The sequence below is a fragment of the Podarcis melisellensis genome (genome assembly GCF_964234715.1).
Source record: "Podarcis melisellensis genome assembly, chromosome: 2".
NCBI classification, from domain to species: domain Eukaryota; kingdom Metazoa; phylum Chordata; class Lepidosauria; order Squamata; family Lacertidae; genus Podarcis; species Podarcis melisellensis.
In genome coordinates, this window is record NC_138529.1 from 13,656,304 (window position 1) to 13,678,407 (window position 22,104).

Below are 22,104 nucleotides of genomic sequence, written 5' to 3' on the forward strand. Positions count from 1 at the left end.
CTCAGGGAACCCTGCTGTAGACCCAAGACATTTTGCTGCTTGAGGCTTCTGTCTCCTTTCCAACCCTAGGTTCATTGTCCCCAAGACTGGCTAAGTGACTTGGCACCTGAGACAGAAAAACCCACAACTGCCTCTCTCTGTGCTGGCAAAAGTAGAACAACGATAAATCGACTAGCAAAGAATTTGCCGTCCCTTTCAGACTACGCCCAAAACCAGCTTCCTCACTCTACCTAATAGCAGGGCCGGTCCTGTGTTAAACAAGAATATAAAAATGTGAGGTTCAGGCGTCCTTACCGCATGAGAGCTACATGGTCCTTGACATCCAAGGAGCCCAGCTGGCGGCTGACCTCATGCAGCAGCTTGAGTCCTTGGTTTCTAGATCCCCGGGCATCAAATTGGACCACCACAGCACCCAAAGAGCTAGAAAGGACGGTGTCCCAATCAAGGCGGAATTCCTCAGTGGCCAGCTGGCCTCCTGGGGATTCTGGCCTGGGGGGAAAAGGCAATCAGAGGTTAGAACATGGATTAATATTACACCTACCAGCTAGTGGCCTAGGATATGTTTGCACCTGAAGTAGAACCCAAACCAACAGCTCTGGGACGGAGCTCTCTTTTTTTAATTTTAATTTTTTTACAACTTTCCACAGGGACAGCAGGGGGAAAAGGTACCTCTGCCATAATTCCCTGTCAAAATTTCAGGTTCCCCCCTCCCTCCTAGTCCACTTTCTCTCCCTATCTGTACTGGGCATCTTCTAGCTTGTTCCTCTCCCTGCTGATTCATTAATGAATTCACAGCTGTGAGGACAAAAACGACATGGAGGCAAGGCTAAGCTGGGATACCACTCACAGCTAGGAATGGAAGGATCTGCCAGTTGCAGTTCTCTCTGTTTCCGATTTCTCCAGTCTCAAATCCGGCTCTTCGCATTCCTGCAGCAGTTTATGGATTTTCTCTTTTGGAATCCGCCCAAAAATTATTCAGCTTCTTAGTGTAATCCCACCCCCAATAAACACATTTCTGTATGCAGTTTTGCTTAATGGACACACTTCTGCAAGAAGGCATTTTTTTGCATGTCATTCCCACTAACATTTATATCAGGGGTCAACAAACCTTTTCAGCAGGGGGCCAGTCCACTGTCCCCTCAAACCTTGGGGGGGGGACAATTTATTTTTTTTGGGGGGGGGGATGAACGAATTCCTATGCCCCACAAATAACCCAGCGATGCTTTTTAAATATAAGCACATATTCTACTCATGTAAAAACACACTGATTCCCGGACCGTTCACGGGGTGGATTTAGAAGGCAATTGGGCCGGATCTGGCCCCCGGGCCTTAGTTTGCCTACCCATGATTTACCGTATTTTTCGCTCTATAGGACGCACCTTTTCCCCTCCAAAAATGAAGGGGAAATGAGTGTGCATCCTATGGAGCGAATGCAGGCTTTTGCTGAAGCCTGGAGAGTGAGAGGGGTTGTGCGCACCGACCCCTCTCGCTCTCCAGGCTTCAGGAAGCTATCCGCAAGCCTTCAGAGTGCAGCAGGAGTTCCCTCCGGGCTCCAAAGGGTTGCGGATAGCAGCCTGTTCTGGGGGCTGGGGTCGGGGGAAGCTCGGGCTTCCCCTGCCCCAGCCCCAGCTCCGCGGCTAAAAATGAAGCCAAGACAGCAAGCAGGATCCATCCCGCTCACTGTCTTGGCTTCTGCCAAAGCCGTGCGCAGCCTCTCCCAGCTGGAGAGGTTGTGGATGACTAAAGAGGATGGATCCCGCTGGCTGTCTTGGCTTCTTTGCTCTACCCCAAAGGGCTGGGGGGGGGATAATTTTTTTTCTTAATTCCGCCCCCCCCTAAAAACTAGGTGCGCCCTATGGTCCGGTGCGCCCTATGGCGCGAAAAATACGGTAAATCTTTGTGCATGCTTTCTCCTAATGTATGCATTTTTATAAGCACTGATCGGTTGGACAGCTTCGTTGCCAAAACAGACTAAGTGCGAAATCCAGAGAGGGGGGTTATTTTTTGTTTAGTTTTGGAATGTGCAGATTGGATAACTTTGCCTTTAAATGCAATCTGAATCTTATTTCTCTCTCCTCCCCAGTACTCACAGCAGCAGGAGCAATGGACAGAAGGCACGCTGGTGTGGTGGCGGCAGGCTCACACGCACAGACAGGTCTGAGTCGTAAGGGAAACAGGAAGAAAAAATGTGACTGGATATAGGAGGAGAGGCCTTTGTTCTCGATCCAGTAGCATGCTTCTTATGATCACAGCCATGCAATGAACTTCCTGTGAGGGGCTTGGGAAGTAGAGGGGCAACCTTTGTATCCTCACCGTAGCTAGCAAGTCGAAACGACCTGAATTCCACCAACGGCATCTCTTTATGCATAAGGGCATCTTGCAAAAGGCGGTTCTCTTCCAGGAGAAGGAAGTCTGGGAGCCAGGAATGAGACAGATACCAACACTGTTAGTAGCTCCCTGCACAAGTCAGTTGTGGATGCCAGTCTTTTAGAAATGGTAAAGGTAAAGGGGCCCCTGACGATTAGGTCCAGTCGTGACCAACTCTGGGGTTGCGCGCTCATCTCGCTTTATTGGCCGAGGGAGCCGGCGTACAGCTTCCGGGTCATGTGGCCAGCATGACTAAGCCACTTCTGGCGAACCAGAGCAGCTCACGGAAACGCCGTTTACCTTCCCGCCATAGTGGTACCTATTTATCTACTTGCACTGGCATGCTTCCGAACTGCTAGGTTGGCAGGAGCAGGGACCAAGCAACAGGAGCTCACCCCATCGCGGGGATTCGAACTGTCAACCTTCCGATCGGCAAGTCCTAGGCTCTGTGGTTTAACCCACAGCGCCACCTGCGTCCCTTTTAGAAATAGTAGTTCCCCCACAAATATAGCAGATCTCTGAACTCATTCCCACAGGATGTTGCAATAACAAGGGGCAAGGCTGCTTTTAAAAAGCTGACCTTGAATTCAAGGGGATAGGACTTAACTGCAGCTATTAGGCATGTTTCCTCCTTGTTATGTAACTCACAAGGGAAGTAAACTACAACCATTATTGAGTCCAAGGTGAACAATGTAGCATATATGTTTTCAAATAACACCTGAACTCTTTTTAAGGTTTTTTTAGGTTGGGGCAGAAAAGCAGGTGGACAACTTCCCTTTGGACACAGAAAAATCAGCCACAATCAGCTCAAAGCAAGGCTCCAGACACACAGAAAGAGAACATTGCCCACACTGTCTCCCCAAACACCAGCTCCTGTGATCTGTTGAGAGATCAGTGCAAAGAAAAGCACTGGATACATGAAGATGGATGGGTTCGGATTTGCCAAACCAATGCAAACTCTCAGTTACCAAATCAGAACCACAACACAAATCTACTGTGTCTCAGAAAGTATCTAGATCATATTTTCCACCACCCATCAGACTAACACTGTTTGTTTGTTTGTTTTTAAAGCAAGCTTTCCCCTTTCAAATCTGATACTCACCATGGGGGTTAGCTGTGCGGTGAACAGAGACTTGAGGGACTCCAGGCCCTATGGGGTGGAGAAAACTCAGGTCAGTAGTAAACAAACCATAGGCCACGTTGGGCAATTCACAAGATAAGAACTGGACACTATTACATGCATACAGGACTTGCTTAAGTGAATGAGTTGTGTTGCTTCGAGACCATCTGTCTCTTTCTTTCCTTCATTGGACTTTGAACCCCTTGAAAAAGGGATCTATCATTTCCCCCTTTTCTTTTTGCTCTAAGAATTGGCAACATCTTCATAGCCAGGCCTGAGTAGCATCTGATTCTAGATAAAATATGTATATATGTGTGTATATCTAAATGCACACACACAGTTTGTGTGCCCTACTGAAAATTCCATCCTCCCCAAATCTGAAGACTGCTTAAGTAAGTAAAGAGGGCATTTCTATTTGTCTGCATTTTTTTTGGACTTTACAACATAGCTGTCAACTTACAGATGTGAAAATAAGGGACCAGCAGCCTTGAAAATAAGGGATCAGCAGCCTTGAAAATAAGGGATCAGCAGCCAAAATAAGGAATTTTCAGAGCACAGGTATGTTCAACATCTGAGCCCCTCCGAGCCAAAGGCAGAAAGTCCAACCAGCAGCCAAACAAAGCCTCAAGCGGTGGTTCCCACAGCGCAGCAACCCGGCAAAGGGGATGCAGCAAGGAAAACCACCGTCACCTCACCGCTGGGAAGTGCTGAGCAAAGGCGAATTCCCAGGCAATGCGGCCGATTTGATCGGCACAAGCCATGCAAGCTCCACCCCCCCAGTCATTCTTAGACTCCTTATTGGGTGAGCAACGCAGCCAAGCAACACAGTTGGAGCCTCCTTCCTCCCTGGCCGACAGGGAGGGAGGGAGGGAGAGGAGCTGCTTCCTTTGAAACCCGGGAAATTTAAGGGACATCATCAATAAGGGACAGCAGCGGGACACGGCGCTGGGATAAGGGACTTTCCCGCCAAATAAGGGACGCTTGACAGCTATGCTTTACAAGCAGTCAGAGTGTCCGTGCATCAACATTTCAGCTTTCTATCCATTGTGGAAGGTACCTTAACAATTTTGATCCTTCCATCAGACAGGCCCAAGTGTCATAATAAAAGCAGATATAAATATATGTATTTGGGTAAATCCACAAGTTTGTCTTGCACCTGTCTTCCCTTGCCGAAACCCACCTTTGCAGAACAATATAAAATGCCCCATCCTGGGGCTGAAACGGACATCTACAAAGGAGCAGCCAGGCTGCAGGCCGCAGGTCACACAGGTGCGGTTGAAGGAGCTGTCAAGTTCAACGCTGCCCAGGAAGAGAAGGAGAAGGGCATATTGAGAAGCCTTTCCCTTTCACCCCCAAGTCAGAGGGGGTGCCATGGCTTCCTCTCAGCCCCAGTGATGCCCTCAGTACCCATGGTGGGCCGAAGCGCGGCAGTATTGAAAACTAGAGTTGGATGTTGGAAAATCAAGTTCAAAGGATACAATGCACATAAGCATATGAAAACCTGAACTGGAACAGTGAGCTATATATAGATATAAGGTAAAGGTAAAGGGACCCCTGACTATTAGGTCCAGTCGTGAACAACTCTGGGGTTGTGGTGCTCATCTCACTTTATTGGCCGAGGGAGCCGGCGTACAGCTTCAGGGTCATGTGGCCAGCAGGACTAAGCCGCTTCTGGTGAACCAGAGCAGCTCACGGAAACGCCATTTACCTTCCCTTCGGAGTGGTACCTATTTATCTACTTGCACTTGATGTGCTTTCAAACTGCTAGGTTGGCAGGAGCAGGGACCGAGCAACGGGAGCTCACCCCATTGCGGGGATTCGAACCGCCAACCTTCTGATTGGCAAGTCCTAGGCTCAGTGGTTTAACCCACAGCGCCACCCACGTCCCATATATATGGATATACTGGACTCTAATAATTGTGATATCCTAATAATCCTCCTTTGATTCTCCCATTGTTGTTCTGCTTTTGTTTTAAATGACAACATTATTTAAAAAATAATAATTAAGGAAATAAAATCCGGTCCAAATGAAATTGGACGCCTGAAATTGGACCACCTCTCTTATGACATTCAAATAATTTGTTCCTCGGATCCTACCTTTTCCATGAAGCCCTTGGTTCAAGCCTCTGTTCCCATGCCTTATTCCAGCTAAGCCTATATAACCCTACCTTCCCCAATCGGATGCCCTCCATGGGATTTTTGGATGACAGCTACAGACAGCCTGGTTACAAACATCACTGAGACTGAATGGATAGGTACCTACAGATATGAAAAAGTGCCATGCAATATAAGCAATGGTATATTACCACATATATATATTTTTTAAAAATGCACTTAATGGCAGAGATGGAACCTGCTACACCCCCATCCTATAGATCAGGATTTCCCCAACTTGGGTCTCCAACTGCTTTAGGACTACAACTCCCATCATCGCTAACTAGCAGGACCAGTGGTCAGGGATGATGGGAATTGTAGTCCGAAACCAGCTGGAGACCCAAGTATGGAAAATGCTGCTATAGATGCATTAATTGAAATTGACAGAGGAGCAGCACCTTAACACATGAAAAACGCTTTTTTAAAATTTTCAACTCAGTGGAATTTTTCTATTTCGGTCTGAATATTTCATTTGCCCTGAATAGTCTGACTAGGGAGAATGGGTGAGATTCGGGATTCGGGATGTAATTCCACCTGAATGCCACTAGGTGACAGCAATTTCACACAGGCATTTGGTTGATCTAATTTAGATCCTATGCCCATTTAAAATGTGTTTTTTATCTGAGGGAGGGGAGGCTATGGGGTTGCTTTTGGTTTTATTAGTTATTTTGTGGTTTTATATCGTGATTTTATTTTGCAAACTGCCCTGAGACCCCCAGGTAATAAATTCAATAAAATAATAATAATAATAATAATAATAATAATAATAATAATAATAATAATAATCATTTACTCTTCGCCTGGCTCATAAAAATTAGAACGAGCAGTCTTTTGAAGCAAGGCTCTAGACCAGATTCAGACCCTTATATACCTCTACCGTGGAAGGGATACTTCTGTTCCTTGATGGGGCCACGGAGAAGTACAGTGGTACCTCAGGTTACATACGTTTCAGGTTACAGACTCTGCTAACCCAGAAATAGTACCTCGGGTTAAGAACTTTGCTTCAGGATGAGAACAGAAATCGGCAGCAGCAGGAGGCCCCATTAGCTCAAGTGGTGCTTCAGGTTAAGAACAGACCTCCGGAACGAATTAAGTACTTAACCCAAAGTACCACTGTAGAGGAGAATTAACAGGGACACATTTCCCCTGCCTCTCTTCCGACACAGGCCTTCATACAGGGTGACCAAAGCCGTTTGTGTGTCAAAACCAGGCCCCGATTGAAATGGAACTAGAGAATCAGTTTCCTCCATGACCACCTGCTCAAGAACCTTGCCCAAGAAGGGGAGATTGGTAATTGCCCAGTAATTACTTAGATTTTCAAACTGAGGGAGGTTTTCTTGAGGAGTGGCTTTACCATTGCCTCCTTCGAGCTGGCAGGGACCACCCCCTCTTGTAAGGAAACATTAACCACTGCCCTGGAGGTGACAGAAGGAGCTGTCCTCTCCATAGCTGTCAGCTTTTCCCTTTTCTTCTAAGGAATCCTATTCAGAATAAGGGAATTTCCCTTAAAAAATGGGAAACGTTGACAGCTATGGTCCTCTCCCTGATAGTTTTTATCAGCCAAGAGGATTCAGAGTGCAAGTGGTGGTCGCCCTGTCCGGTCCAAGCACCTTGTCTGCAACCTCAAGCCTTACCAACTCAAAGTCATCCAACGTAACAGGGCTAGACAGTGTTCTGGACACCTCTTGAGATTCACTTGCAGATGCAAGTGATTTGATCCTCAAAATGCTTTGCAAACAAGTCACAGCATACTACCATGGGACTGATTGATTGACTGATTAATTGATTATTTAATATACCATCCTATACCCGGGGTGGTCTCAGGGTGGTTCACAGAATAAAATCAAGATATAAAACCACAAAATACATAATAAAAATAAAAACAACAACCTGGTAAAGGTAAAGGGACCCCTGACCATTAGGTCCAGTCGTGACCGACTCTGGGGTTGCGGCGCTCATCTCACTTTATTGGCCAAGGGAGCCGGTGTACAGCTTCCAGGTCATGTGGCCAGCATGACTAAGCCGCTTCTGGCGAACCAGAGCAGCGCACGGAAACGCCGTTTACCTTCCCTTCGGAGCGGTACCTATTTGTCTACTTGCACTTTGACGTGCTTTCGAACTGCTAGGTTGGCAGGAGCAGGGACTGAGCAACGGGGGCTCACCCCGTCGCGGGGATTCGAACCACCAACCTTCTGATCGGCAAGTCCTAGGCTCTGTGGTTTACCCGTGTCCCGAACAACCCAATAGCCCCCCCCCAAAAAAACACATTTTAAAAAGGCATAGGATGTAAATCAGATCAACCCAAGGCCTAGTTAAAAAGGTTTACAAGAAAAAATAGCTTAGTGAGCATTGAGGATACTTAATGGGCACAAAATACTGACTGGTGGGGGGGGGGGAGAGACACAGAAAGCTGGAACAATGGTGGAATAGAGTTTCCTGGAATATGGCATGGCTGGTTAGCTGAATGGAAGGTCTTATTTGTGCTCTGTATAAATCCCAAGCATTATTAGTAGGGCACAAGCAGAAATACTCACCTGTACAAATGTTTAGAGCTGAGCCTGTCTTCAGAACTCAGGAAATATCTAAGGAAAAGGAGAGTGTCAGCAGAGACATAGTTTTCCCCACCTACTTCCGTCTGGAAGAGCTGCTCTGGGGCACGGATAGGACCGTGGCCTCTGGGTACTCACAGCCGTTTGCTGTTCTCATCATAGGCCAGGATCCTGGTGACGTCCCAGGTCCCAGAGGTCAGGAGGCGCACGCTGCTCTCCTTGCGACTGGGCTGGTAGGAGAAAGAAGGGGGTAGAGAAGACTCACATGTGTCATCACAATCCAGGTGTTGTTGCTATCTTCCCGCCACTGTTCCCCTCTGTTCCTGCAGACGGACATGCAAAATGCAAGCAAACTCAAGAAATTCACCTGCTGAACTTCTGCAAATTGAGTTGCTATTCCATGTCTAGTTAAAGGGGTGGGGTGGGGGTAGGAATCCCAGATGGAAAATGATTATTGTTCTTGAAGCTGGGGTTTCATGGTACAGTGGTACCTCGGGTTAAGTACTTAATTCGTTCCGGAGGTCCATTCTTAACCTGAAACTGTTCTTAACCTGAAGCACTGCTTTAGCTAATGGGGCCTCCCGCTGCTGCCGCGCCACCACCGCACAATTTCTGTTCTCATCCTGAAGCAAAGTTCTTAACCCGAGGTACTATTTCTGGGTTAGTGAAGTCTGTAACCTGAAGCGTATGTAACCCGAGGTACCACTGTATATTGAATATTTTCCTTCAGACTGAGCTGAGGATCACAATAAGGGACACACTCTTCTTCTCCAGTTTCCTGTGCATATTGTCTCTCACACACCATTCTAGTTTTCTTATTAACCATTCCCTTTGGTCTTCCTTCTTCCCCCAGTGCCCAGTCTGTGGTTCCTCCTTTTCCCGTTTGTTATGTACTGAGTTGAATAGGATCCAAAATGCAGCAGTCTGATTGGTCCTAGAACAATAGGATTCAGAATGCAGCAGTCTGATTGGTCCTAGAACAATAGGATCCAGAATGCAGCAGTCTGATTGGTCCACAGGGGCCACCCAATCCAGCTCCAGGTGGAAGTGAACCCGCAACCTGATTGGCCTACAGGAGAAATCCGGAATTAGCCAACCACGTGGGGCCCATTGTGTAAATAATGTATATAAAGCAGACATTCTGGGGGAACTTCCATTCCTCCTCACTACTATGAGCTGAATAAAGAGCATGAAATCCACTCTCGACTCTGAGTATATTTCACTATTTCTACCATGCCGTGAACCACAGAGAGTTTCCAAGTTTTGCTTTTCTTGACAGGGCTACTGTGCCTTTAATACCAGGCACCAGCCAACATGGTGCCCACCTGAGATGTTTTTGTTGGGCTCTCAATTCCCAGTAGCCCCAGCTGGCATGGCCTATGGCCAGGGATTCTGGGAGATGTAGTCCAACAACACCTGGAAGTCACCAAGTTAGGTACCCCTGAAAGATGCCTTATGAAATTCAGCCAAAATCCACACACCGTCCTAGAGGCACAAGTTGCCCAACCTTGCTTTCAAATGTCTCATGGGACACGGCATGAGATGGGAGGCCAGCAGGCATATGGAGAAGCAAACAGCAACTTCTGTAGGAAGCCGTTCCTCCTCTGAAAATGGGGGGTTTTAAAGTTGGCAGTCACATACAGCAGGTGGTTATCGGGTAGCTAAATTTACCTGCGTGGAAAGCATGGTGACGTGGTGGAATTCTCCACGAGGCCCTTGCTTCACAGGCACCGGCAGAAAAAGGGTCTCGGTGTCTTCAGAAAAGATAGGCATTCCTTGCTGGGATACATAGGAAGGAAGATGTGAATGCGTTGCTGGATACGCAGGTGAGTGTTTGGTATTATTATTATTATTATTATTATTATTATTATTATTATTATTATTATTATTATTTATTACAGTGGTACCTCAGGTTAAGTACTTAATTCATTCCGGAGGTCCGTTCTTAACCTGAAACTGTTCTTAACCTGAAGAAGAAGAGTTTGGATTTGATATCCCGCTTTATCACTACCCGAAGGAGTCTCAAAGCGGCTAACATTCTCCTTTCCCTACCTGAAGCACCACTTTAGCTAATGGGGCCTCTCACTGGCACCACACCACCGGAGCATGATTTCTGTTCTCATCCTGAAGCAAAGTTCTTAACCTGAGGTACTATTTCTGGGTGAGTGGAGTCTGTAACCTGAAGTATCTGTAACCTGAAGCATTGTAACCCGAGGTACCACTGTATTTGTATACTGCCCTAAACCAGCAGACCTGAGGGCGGTTACAACAGAAAAATCACAATATAAAAACAGAAAATACAAAACAAAAGCAACACAATAATGCCCCCTGCCCATTACATTTTAAAAGGCTATGAATTGAAACCGGAGATGCTATACGTACCTTTCCTTGCTTATTTGTTGGTTTTGTATCACACAAAAAACTTCAATAAAAATTATAGGGGAAAGGGGGTATTGGATGTCAATCAGCCAAAGGGCTTGTTAAAGAGGAACGTTTTTGCCTGATACCCATTATTATTATTATTATTATTATTATTATTAGACCTCCGATGGGTGTGGGCCTTCCCCCTCCTTTGCCCGTGTGCCTCCCTAACCCAGGTTGTGGTTATGCTGTTGCCCAGCAGGCTGCCCTTCTTAAAAACAGACTCTAGGCACCTCAGGTAAACTCACACAGAAACAAGTTAAGTGTACTAAACTGGGAGCCCTGCTTACACCTCGGCCTCCAGGCCCACTTTGGCTTGCTCCTCCGGTTCCCTTCTGTCAGGGAACTGCCATCGGAGCCAAGAGTGGAGGTAAGGCTCCCTAGCGATGCAGGAGAAGGGCCCAGCCGGGAGAGAGGGAACACTTCCAACACCTCCACAGAGACCAGCAGGGAGAGCCCAGGACCTCCGCTGGCCACACCCACTCTGCGCAGAAAACTTCCGCGCAGGGAGGCTAGGTGGCGACTTGGTGTCAAAGAGCTTTTATGCTGGAAGAAGTTCAGGAAACGCCCACTGACGGATTCTGCCAGTGACTGACACAGCCACGGAGAAAGTGCTGTTCAGCCCAGGGAAAGTTTAGCCAGAGAACGTTGCCAAGAGCAGCGGCCACTTACGCACAAGCAACCCCAATTCCCTTTACACCTTCTATACGAAGTTCTCCCTTCAAGTATTTCCCCTTTGACCCAGGACCTCCTGTAACTATACGTAGTGATAGGCAGCCATGCTCTGAACAGCACTGGGTGAACCGAGTCTAGCTGCCACCACGTTCATTTCCCACAGGGCCTCAGAGTGAGGCTCGCTTGGGGGTGTGTGGGAAATGAAGATACAGCAGTTAGACCCACCTGCCAAACTTGGCTCAAGTGTGCTGCCAGGCTGGACATTGATTAATTTATTTTACATGGTTCCGAACACCCTGGGTTTGCATTGCATAGGATGCTGCCTAACCATTAATCCATCTAAAGGTAAAGGACTCCTGGATGGTTAAGTCCAGTCAAAGGCAACTATGGGGTTGGGGCGCTCATCTTGCTTTCAGGCCGAGGGAGTCGGCGTTTGTCCACAGACAGCTTTCCGAGTCATGTGGAAAGCATGTCTAAACCGCTTCTGGCGCAACGGAGACCAGAGCGCATGGAAACGCCGTTTATCTTCCCACTGCAGTGGTACCTATTTATCTACTTGCACTAGCGTGCTTTCAAACTGCTAGGTTGGCAGAAGCTGGGACAGAGCAACGGGAGCTCACCCTGTTGCAGGGATTCGAACTGCTGACCTTCTGACTGGCAAGCCCAAGAGGCTCGGAGGTTTAGACCACAGCCCCACCTCATGTCCACTAGGTTTAGTACTGTCTACACTGACTGGTAGCAGATCTCCAGGACTTCCGGGAGGAGTCTCTATCCTGCCTACCACAGATATGCCAAAGATTAAACTATGGCGCTTCTGCATGCAAAGCCAAACCTTTCTCCCGCTCCACTCGGGTTGCCTTATGTCCTCTGTTTCTCCTCAACTCCTCAACCCCCAAGCAAAAAATGTTTCATGGTTTTTGGGTCATGGGCCAGGCTGTGAATATTCAGTAGGTCCTGGATTTCCTGGTACTTGCAGTGGACGCGGCCTGAGGCAAAGATGGCTGACCTGTGGCCCTCCAGATATTGTCTCCCATCACCCCGACCATTAAATCCAACAACATCTGGAAGACCGCACAGGTTCCCCACCCCTCAAGGACACACCGAAGGAACTATCAAAAGTCAAAACAACCAGCAGAAAAACTAAACACAAATAGTGATATTATTTCATGTTATGAAATGGATGAATAATTTGGAGAAGGCATTTTTAAGTTCTTGTCCACCATCTCTGTGGCTGTGCACTTATTGGCCAGAATATCAGAAGCTGGCAATAGGTTTGCTTCCATACACAAAGGCCTCTCCAAGCTGCTATTGCTTTTTGTTTTGCTTTGTTTGTTTGTTTTTTTAAAAAAATATCGACCAAGGGAGCCGGCGTACAGCTTCCAGCTCATGTGGCCAGCATGACTAAGCCGCTTCTGGCGAACCAGAGCAGCACACTGAAGCGCTGTGTACCTTCCTGCTGGAGCGGAATCTATTTATCTACTTGCACTTTGAGGTGCTTTTGAACTGCTAGGTTGGCAGGAACAGGGACGGAGCAACGGGAGCTCACCCTGTTGCAGGGATTCGACCCGCCGACCTTCTGATCGGCAAGTCAGTGGTTTAACCCACATCGCCACCCCCGTCCCTTTTAGCTGCTATTGCTTTTCTGCCATCAGCCAGGAGCAGAACTAGCTTATATGGGATAGCAAACATTTACAACTTAGGTTACCTGACATCCCTTCCTAAATGAATGGTCATTTTTTGTTTGCGATGATGATTGACATGGACATTTTGAAGAAAAAAATATATATATGTCAGTTGATTGACAGATAAACAGCAATTTCCTGATGAGAGGTGGGAATGTAGCTGGCCTGGCATAGGGAATAATAAAGGAGCAAAATGATCTCAAGCCTCTTACCTGCATGTCCACCCAGAAATCTGATGTCACTTTGTATCTCTAAGAGGTTGCAAAACGTGGTTAGCAAAGCGTTTGGGAGAAAATAGGACAAAACGTCACCCTGGTACCTCATTCCACACCCCCAACCACAACCCCACTCTTGTATTCTTTATTAACTCCCTGAGGTACTCCTCTATCCCCCCTTTTATGAAAGGATGCATTTAAAAGGTGTATTTTGAAAGGCTTTCTAAAAAACGACTTTTAAAAGGTAGCTATAGTACGGACTCCATGTAGAGAAACCCAGTTCTCTCACACACAGAAGTACACGAGGGACAATTTTGGTATAGTTGTTAAATACCAAGACCTGGAAGACCAGGTGTGAAACCCCCAATTCTGCCATCCAGCCCGTTGGGCCCAGTCACCATCTTTTAGCCCAGGCATCCCCCAAGTCAGCCCTTCAGATGTTTTGGGACTACAATTCCCATCATCCCTGGTCCCGTTAGCTAGGGATGATGGGAGTTGTAGTCCCAAAACATCTGGAGGGCTGAGTTTGGGGGTGCCTGTCTTAGCCTACCTCACAAGGTTGTTGTGAGGTGGGGGAGAATCAGGTGCCCGCCACTTTGAGCACCTTGGAGGAAAGGTGAGATAGACGAATACTTAGTAACGGAGCTCACCTCAGTGCAGGTCCCTGTGGCAGCTTCACACAGACTCAGCACAGACATGTTCTGCGGCCTATTTAACCACCGCACAGCCAACCGGGAGTGCCCCACCCATTTTACCATGGTGATGTAATATTCCCTGGAAAGAGAGCAGTAGAGAAACCAGCATGCTTGGGAGGGAGGAAACTACCGTATTTTTTTGCTCTATAAGATGCACTTTTTCCCCTTCAAAAATTAAGGGGAAATATGTGTGCATCTTATGGAGCGAATGCAGGCTCCTTGGCTTCAGCGATAGCAATGCAAAGCCTCCGAAGTGCAGAGGGAGAGCTCCCCCCGTGCTCCGGAGGCTTCGCGTTGCTTTCGCTGAAGCTGCCTGAAGCCCCCGGAGCGCAGCAGGAATTCCCGCTGCGCTCCGGGGGCTTCAGGCAGCTATACGCAAGCCTTCAGAGTGCAGCAGAGTGCACACCGATCCCTCTTGCTCTTCTGGCTTTGCTTCGCTGGAGAGGCGCTGCACATTTTTCCCTCTCTGCGCAGCGCCCCTTCAGCGAAGCGGGAGGATAAATGGAAGGGGCTCCGTTTCTCCTGCCGCTTCGCTGAAGGGGTGCTGAGCAGAGAGGGGGAGATTTTTCCCCCCCTGTTCTCCCCATACTATGGTCCGGTGCGTCCTATAGAGCAAAAAATACGGTAAACAGTCTTGGCTACCTCAGGGGTCATTTGGCAAAAAGTTCACCGATCCATTAGCTGACCAGCATATCCAGGCCTCTTATTTGTATTCTTGCCCTGCGCCGGACAGGAAGTAGAAGAAAAAAGAAAGCTTCTGAACTGACCGGCACAGAGAGATGTCAAAGAATTTGGTTTGAGAGGGAAAACAGCAATGGCTGTACTTTGCACGTTCTTCTGAGATCAGTAACAGAAATATGACTGGCATTCGCTAGCGTCGCTTTTTCAGTCTGCAAACTTGAGGTAAATAATTACAGGTTGCATGTGGACTAACTGTGGTGAATGCCATAGGAGCTGGTTCCAAGGGGCTGTAGGGACTTTGGCCGCCACAATAAAATATTTGAGGGGGCTAGGCCCCCACAAAGTTGATGGGCATTCCCATTCAAATGGGGTGTGTGCACCACATCATGTGATAGATGATGCAGGGTGGGGCTTACCTGGGCCCCCAAAATATTTTACTCAAGCTGGCACCCCCTGTTGGATGCTATACATTAAAGCAGGAGTGGGAAACCTGTTGCCCTTGTTATAAAAATTCTAAGTTCTCCAATATAAAATAAAAAGGTAAAAGGACCCCTGACCATTAGGTCCAGTCGTGACCAACTCTGGGGTTGCGGCGCTCATCTCACTTTATTGGCCGAGGGAGCCGGCATACAGCTTCCGGGTCATGTGGCCAGCAGGACTAAGCTGCTTCTGCCGAACCAGAGCAGCGCACGGAAACGCCGTTTACCTTCCCGCCAGAGCGGTACCTATTTATCTACTTGCACTTTGACATGCTTTCGAACTGCTAGGTTGGCAGGAGCAGGGACAGAGCAACGGGAGCTCACCCCATTGCGGGGATTCGAACCGCCAACCTTCTGATCGGTAAGTCCTAGGCTCTGTGGTTTAACCCACAGCGCCACCCACGTCCCCCAATATAGAATAAATATTCATAAATGCACACATATCTAAATATATAAACCATGTGTCTGAAATAGTACGGGAGAGCCATCCTGAAGCCATTCTGACTCTCCCAATGACCTCAAATATTCCTCTGCAGTAAGGGAGGCAAATGGTGAAAGCCTTCCCATTGTATTTTCACTTACAAATCCTATCTTAAGGGCATATTTGTTTATGAATAGGGTGAGTCTGTGACCTGGATTCAGGAACTAAAGTTCTAACCATCACAAAAGAATGGCCAGGCTTCTCAGGTAATGCAATCAGTGACTATTGTCAGGTATTGACCGGATTTTTGCTATAGATTGCCTCCTATGATGTATGTATGTATGTATGATTGGGGGGTGGTCTTTTGCTAAGGGCAATGTCAAAGTCTTTAAAGGTTCCTGCACACTTTTGTTCAGGGCCTCTCCCTTCTTGGAAGTGGGGCAGGGAACTCTGTTGCAACAGAAATAATAAATATCTGCCTTGTTTTCCACTGGATCCTGCCTCCATTCATTTTGACCAGTCATGGACTTAGGGGACTCCGAGCCCCATTGGGGAGTTGGGCTGCAAAAGCAAGACCCCAATTTTTACATCAGCCTTCAAGCGCAGCCCCTTACACATCATATTACAGTAGTCCAGGTGGGAGGTCAACAGAGCATGGTGATGATGACACTAGTAATAACAGCAGCAGCAACAACAAAACAAGAAAAAATTCCGACGAAAGAAGAATGGCAGACGAAATTAATGGACTATGCGGAATTGGACAAAATGGCAGGAAGGATTCGAAACCTGCGGGACCAGAGATTTACAGAAGATTGGAAGAAGTATATGAATTATTTGAAGAGCAACTGTAATCAACAAATTACTCTAGTAGGAGTACAAGAAGTTTTGTAAGGAGAAATATCCGAAGTGTTACAAAGTAGAAAAAGATTGAGATATTGGTTATGAGTTTGAAATGTAATAGGGAAGATAAGAAATGCATACTGAGAGGTTAGATTGGAAGATTTTCAGGCAGGATTGATGGAAGTCAAAAATTTGAATAAGATGTAAAAGTATGTTTAATTACTGTTGAAAATGATATGTTAAAAAAAACCATATATATATATATATATATATATATATATATATATATATATATATATATATAACAGCAGCAGTAGCAAGAACAATAGTAGCAGCAAATTTTTACAGACTTAAGCGGTGGTACTCAGGGGTACGCATACCCCTAAACATTTTGTACTCTTTGTACTTTTGTGTATTTATTTTTCCTGATTTGAACTATAAAATGGTGATTTTCTTGAGTCAAAATGAGAGTACCCCTCCGGGTATAAGGGGAACGAATTTGGATCGGAAGTGTGGCCACACGGCTCAAAGGACACGCTTCCTGAACTTGCAGCTGTTTGGATAAAGGGAAACAAAATTCCACCAGGCAACCCCGACCCGCCCTTCCCCTTCACCTGCCCTGGAAGGATTCTGGAGGTAGGAGCTCCAGCAGGTGAAGCGCTCCAGATAGGTTCACCACAAAGAGTTGAACAGAAGGGATGGGCTGTCCGGCCTGAGAAGAGAAGAGAAAGTGGAGAGACAGGAGGAAGTCAAGGGCAAGGAATACGTCAGGGTGGGAGGTCAACATGCAACAGAAGGTGCTGTCATCAGTCATAAGCATTCATGCACTAATAGACAGGCCTGTGGTACAAGCAAACCCTATTCCATAGGAATGGGGAATCTGTGACCCTCCAGATGTTGTTGGACTACAGATCCCATGAGCACTAGCTAGGATGGCTAGGGATACGTAATGTTGGGAAACTGTGTACATGCAGCTACTCACACAGAGTCACTTAAGGTTTGGCAGACAGCCAGGAGGCAATCTGAAGGAGTAAGTCTGCCTGGTGATATCAGAGGCATGGAGACAGCTCCCTGATTGGTCAAGCTCTCTCAAGGGAGTGATAATTAATGGCCTACTAACTGGAATGTGTTCAGAGTTCAGTGTGTCAGTGAGTGTAGGAGTTGTGAGTCGTGTCAAAAAGAGCTAGCTAAAGATCCGTGTTCTGTTCTGTAAATAGTCCACTGTATATAATAAACACCTAACTACAAATTCCTGGTTCCTGCTTCGTCTATCCTGTCTGCAGCCAAGTCGCCAATTGCTTCCGTGGATTCTGCGTTTACTCTGCTAGGTCTGGCTACGGTCCTGCAACTAGTCGGAAAGTTGTGAAACACAAATAGGTTTTGCCAATAGGTTATGGGCCCAGATTGGCGCAGATTGGTTGTAGTTTAGCAACATATTTAGGACTACAGGTTCCTTATTGCTTGCTTTGAGGTGCCAAGAGTCTACACCTGGCTCTGCAAACCCTTAAGACCAGACCCTCCAAGTGTCCCTATTTTCCAGAATTTACAGAAGCAATCCTGGTTTCTGATATGATCCCGGAATATCCCGCTTTTCCTTAGGACATCTCTATTTTCATCAGAGAGATGTTGGACAGCAGTGTAAGACAGGTGTGGGGAACCATTGTCCCTCCTGATGTTACTGAACTACAACCCTCATCATCCCCTGCCATTGGCCATGTTTTCTGGGGCTGATGGGAGTTGTGGTTCAACAAAATCTGGAGGCCCAAAGGTTCCCCTCACACCCAGTTTGAGAGGATAAATGTGCAAAGTTAGACCAGCAAAAACATGCAGGTTGGTTGGTTCCTCTAAGGCAGGCATGGCCAAACTTGGTCCTCCAGCTGTTTTGAGACTACAATTCCCATCATCCCTGACCACTGGTCCTGTCAGCTATGGATGATGGGAGTTGTAGTCCCAAAACAGCTGGAGGGCCAAGTTTGGCCATGCCTGCTCTAAGGTCACCTAAACATCCTTGTGACTGCTGGCCTCCCTCTCTAGTCCACCCCTTGTAGGGGAGGATAGAAGCATAGCTGTCAACCGTCCCTTATTTGGCGGGAAAGTCCCTTATCCCAGCGCCGTGTCCTGCTGCTGCCCCTTTGCTGAGCACTTCCCAGCGGAGAGGTGACGGTGGTTTTCCTTGCTGCATTCCGTTTGCCAGGTTGCTGCGCTGTGGGAACCACCGCTTGAGGCTTTGTTTGGCTGCTGTCTGGCTTTCTGCCTTTTGCTCGGAGGGGCTCAGAAGTTGAACATACCTGTGCCTGGAAAATCCCTTATTTTGGCTGCTGATCCCTTATTTCAAATCTGTAAGTTGACAGCTATGGATAGAAGTGAGACTCACCTTAGGATAGGGATAGTGTTGGCTGGTAGGGTATTTTCCTCCAAGAAACTGGGGCAGTTCCATCTTTGGCACCAGGGAGTTGTTGATGGAAAGATAGGCTAGCCACACGCTATCAAGTGAACACCAGTGAGCGCTGGCAGTCTGCAGGATCTCCTCTTGGAAGCAAGGGGGGGATATCAGATATGAGTATCAAGCAGTAAACCACGACTGCTGGAGCCCACCTGCCTTTCCTCATGAGAAATGCAGAATGCACGCAGAATGCACGAAGGGGCACTCTTTGTCTCCGAAAACATCTGCGTCTCTGTTACTTTCACCTAGATTACTTGTTCAGACCCCTCCCCTCTCATTCACCCATTATTTTCAGGCCTCAACAGGCAGGTCACTCTGAACGGTTCTACCAATGCCATCCCTGAAAGCAGCATGTTTACTTCTGGAAAGGTTAAATAAGGAAATAGCTCCCCCTGCAGGCCATGGAAGACACAACTGGCTAATGGACTTCACTGCACTTTGGAGTGCTTCATTTAACTTTAATTAAACTGAACTAAGCCTTTATCGATGTTTTGCTGAGTTCTTAAAAGACAGGAGAAAGTGCAAATTGCTCCTAAAGGTAAAGGTACCCCTGCCCGTACGGGCCAGTCGTGTCCGACTCTAGGGTTGTGCGCCCATCTCGCTTCAGAGGCCGGGGGCCAGCGCTGTCCGGAGACACTTCCGGGTCACGTGGTTAGCGTGACGAAGCTGCTCTGGCGAGCCAACACCAGCGCAGCACACGGAAACGCCGTTTACCTTCCCGCTATAAAGCGGTCCCTATTTATCTACTTGCACTTGGGGGTGCTTTCGAACTGCTAGGTGGGCAGGAGCTGGGACCGAAAGACGGGAGTTCACCCCGCCGCGGGGATTCAAACCATCGACCATGTGATTGGCAAGTCCTAGGCACTGAGGTTTTACCCACAGCGCCACCCGCGTCCCTTGCTCCTAAATGGCCATTAATCACCACTGTATGAACTCAGAGGAGAATTGAGAGGAACTATTTTTTGTTTATTTCATAAAATTTGTACACTGCTCGATTGTTAAAAAAAAAAAAGCCCTCAGAAGTAAAGGCAAGACTTTTAAAATCACAGGTGTGTGAAAGCATTCCACTGTGTTATTTCGGCACTGAAAAGCGGATGGGGCACCAGGGAGAAGAGTCGGCGGAAGAAGATTGGAAGAAATTCAAGGACTATTTACAGAAATATTGTAAAATTAATGAATGTTAGAATGATGTCGGATAGAAATTAGGTGGTTTCCAGCTGTAATGTTTTAAGTGATGGGGGGGGGAAAGGTATAGAAATAGGTTAAAACCTATCAATAAGGATTTGCTGAACTAACAAATTGAACTGGAGTACAAAAAAGGGAGGTATGAGGAGGTTGGGGAAATATGTTACTGAAAAATAAGTATTGTGAACTTTATGTGTTTTTAACTATTTTGTATTTTTGTATTTTTTGTTATTTTTTCTTTTTTCTTCTTTTTGATTTTCTTTTATTGTATTAACTTCAAAAACTTTAATAAATATTATAAAAAAAGAAAAGAAAAGCGGATGGGGCGATGCCACCCCCTAGAAGACTGCTGCCCCAGGACTCCTGACTGTGTTCACAGGGCCTTGACCGACTCACCTTCATATAGCCAGTCAGCAATCCCATTGAAGACAACTGCTTGGCGTCCAGATGTGGTGATGCGTTTGGCCCGGCTGGAGACTCCAGGCTGATAATAAATGTCGTTATCCAGGATAAACACCTGGGAAGGGAATAAATCAGTAAGATGACTGGATCAGCTCGTCCAAAACCTCTGGTTCTATGATCGCTACCAGGGATGCAATTCGGTAATTTTAGATTCTATACTGAATTGTATAGAATTGGGGGCTTCCCAATTCAAACAGCAAGGCATATTCCCTCCTTTACTTCAAAATGTGTTAAGCCAACCCTGCTGTATTTTCAATCTGTCACCCCCGCTCCCCAGGTGTTATGTACTGAGTTGAATAGGATCCAAAATGCAGCAGTCTGGTTGATCCTAGAACAATAGGATCCAAAATGCAGCAGTCTGATTGATCCTAGAACAATAGGATCGAAAATGCAGTAGTCTGATTGGTCCTAGAACAATAGAATTCAGAATGCAGCAGTCTGATTGGTCCTAGAACAATGCAGCAGTATGATTGGTCCACAGGAGCCACCCAATCCAGCTCCAGGTGGAAGTGAATCCACAACCTGATTGGCCTACAGGAGAATCCCAGAATTAGCCAATCACGCGGGGCCCATTGTGTAAATAATGTATATAAAGCAGATATTGTGGGGGAACTTCCATTCCTCCTCACCACTATGAGATGAATAAAGAGCATGAAATCGACTCTCAACTCCGAGTATATTTCACCAAGTCAGCAGAGTTCTTCTGCCCTAAAGTCCTGCCCCAGTGGCACCACGGGTGATCACAGCAACTTTCTAGGGAGGCTAACCTTAACTAAATAGGTTGGGGAGCCAAAGAGCAACTTCACAGGCAAATTGCTGGCTTATGTTGCCGTTATCCACTAGGGATCCCTTCTCCAGGTCTTGCCCACAGGGATCAACTGTTGTTGTTGCTGCTGCTGCTGCTGCAGCCATGCTCACAAAGCTCTAACTCAAACTGCTGAGGATGGAAATCAAGTCACAGGCTGACCTGTGTTGTTCTTGGTTGTGACATATGAAATCAACAACAAGAAAACTACAGTTGGGCAAACCTTGCCAGAGATTGGGGTGGGAAGGAAACAGAGGCAAACTGAAAATGTCCTGCTAATTCATTTCCACCCATTAGTATAAACTAGGGTTGCTTTAATTTGTCAGATTAAACCAAATAAACAAGGAATATTCAGTGTCATGTTGGAGGGGATGCCAGGGAACAGGGAATTACGTTCATATGTGGTGGGGGTGGAAATATGTACACTTTTTTTTTTACAAAGGGTGCTTAAGGAGATAACAGAAATCACTGGGTTAAAGCTGATCAAAAGTCCAGAGGTAGCATTATTTTCAATTTACAATGGGGTGGAAGGTTCACAGGCTATGAAGGACTTGCTCACAAATTTATTGACAGCTGCACAAATTATTATAGCTAGGAAGTGGAAAGGGCAAACAGAATATAAAATGGAAGAATGGTATAAAGAGGTGTAGGATATTGCTATTAATTATAAATTAATATGTGCCATTAAGGTAAGACGGGAAATATGCAGGAGAAACGATTTTGAGGGCGTTTGTGTAATTTGTACTGTTAAAACAGAAAGGGGTCAAACCACTGCAAGAGGTGTTGAAATTTTGGGAGGTTGGATAGTTACAATGGAATAGTCTCAGTGGTGGGGTGCACATTTTTATTCTTATTTATTTATGATTATTACTTTGTCAATAAAAAATTAAAAAATTACAAAAATAAAAAT

The 22,104-nt window shown here is 46.6% G+C and overlaps 1 protein-coding gene across 3 annotated transcripts in view; it reads right to left on the reverse strand.

The window, feature by feature from the left end:
* Positions 1 to 22,104, reverse strand: part of LOC309362775 (inactive dipeptidyl peptidase 10-like) — a 53,242-nt gene that overhangs the window by 13,117 nt on the left and 18,021 nt on the right. For 2 of the 3 annotated variants that reach the window (XM_081898565.1, XM_081898564.1), the window contains 13 exons: positions 20,324 to 20,444; positions 18,674 to 18,828; positions 16,914 to 17,011; positions 13,834 to 13,957; positions 13,181 to 13,219; positions 9,862 to 9,969; positions 8,329 to 8,420; positions 8,176 to 8,223; positions 4,668 to 4,786; positions 3,470 to 3,517; positions 2,314 to 2,412; positions 2,091 to 2,157; positions 295 to 489 (listed from right to left, as the gene is read on the reverse strand). In XM_081898565.1, the coding sequence (XP_081754691.1) occupies positions 295 to 489; positions 2,091 to 2,157; positions 2,314 to 2,412; positions 3,470 to 3,517; positions 4,668 to 4,786; positions 8,176 to 8,223; positions 8,329 to 8,420; positions 9,862 to 9,969; positions 13,181 to 13,219; positions 13,834 to 13,957; positions 16,914 to 17,011; positions 18,674 to 18,828; positions 20,324 to 20,444 (1,313 nt within the window). The remainder of the gene's footprint in view (positions 1 to 294; positions 490 to 2,090; positions 2,158 to 2,313; positions 2,413 to 3,469; positions 3,518 to 4,667; positions 4,787 to 8,175; positions 8,224 to 8,328; positions 8,421 to 9,861; positions 9,970 to 13,180; positions 13,220 to 13,833; positions 13,958 to 16,913; positions 17,012 to 18,673; positions 18,829 to 20,323; positions 20,445 to 22,104) is intronic. The other variant, XM_081898566.1, reaches the window with a different exon arrangement.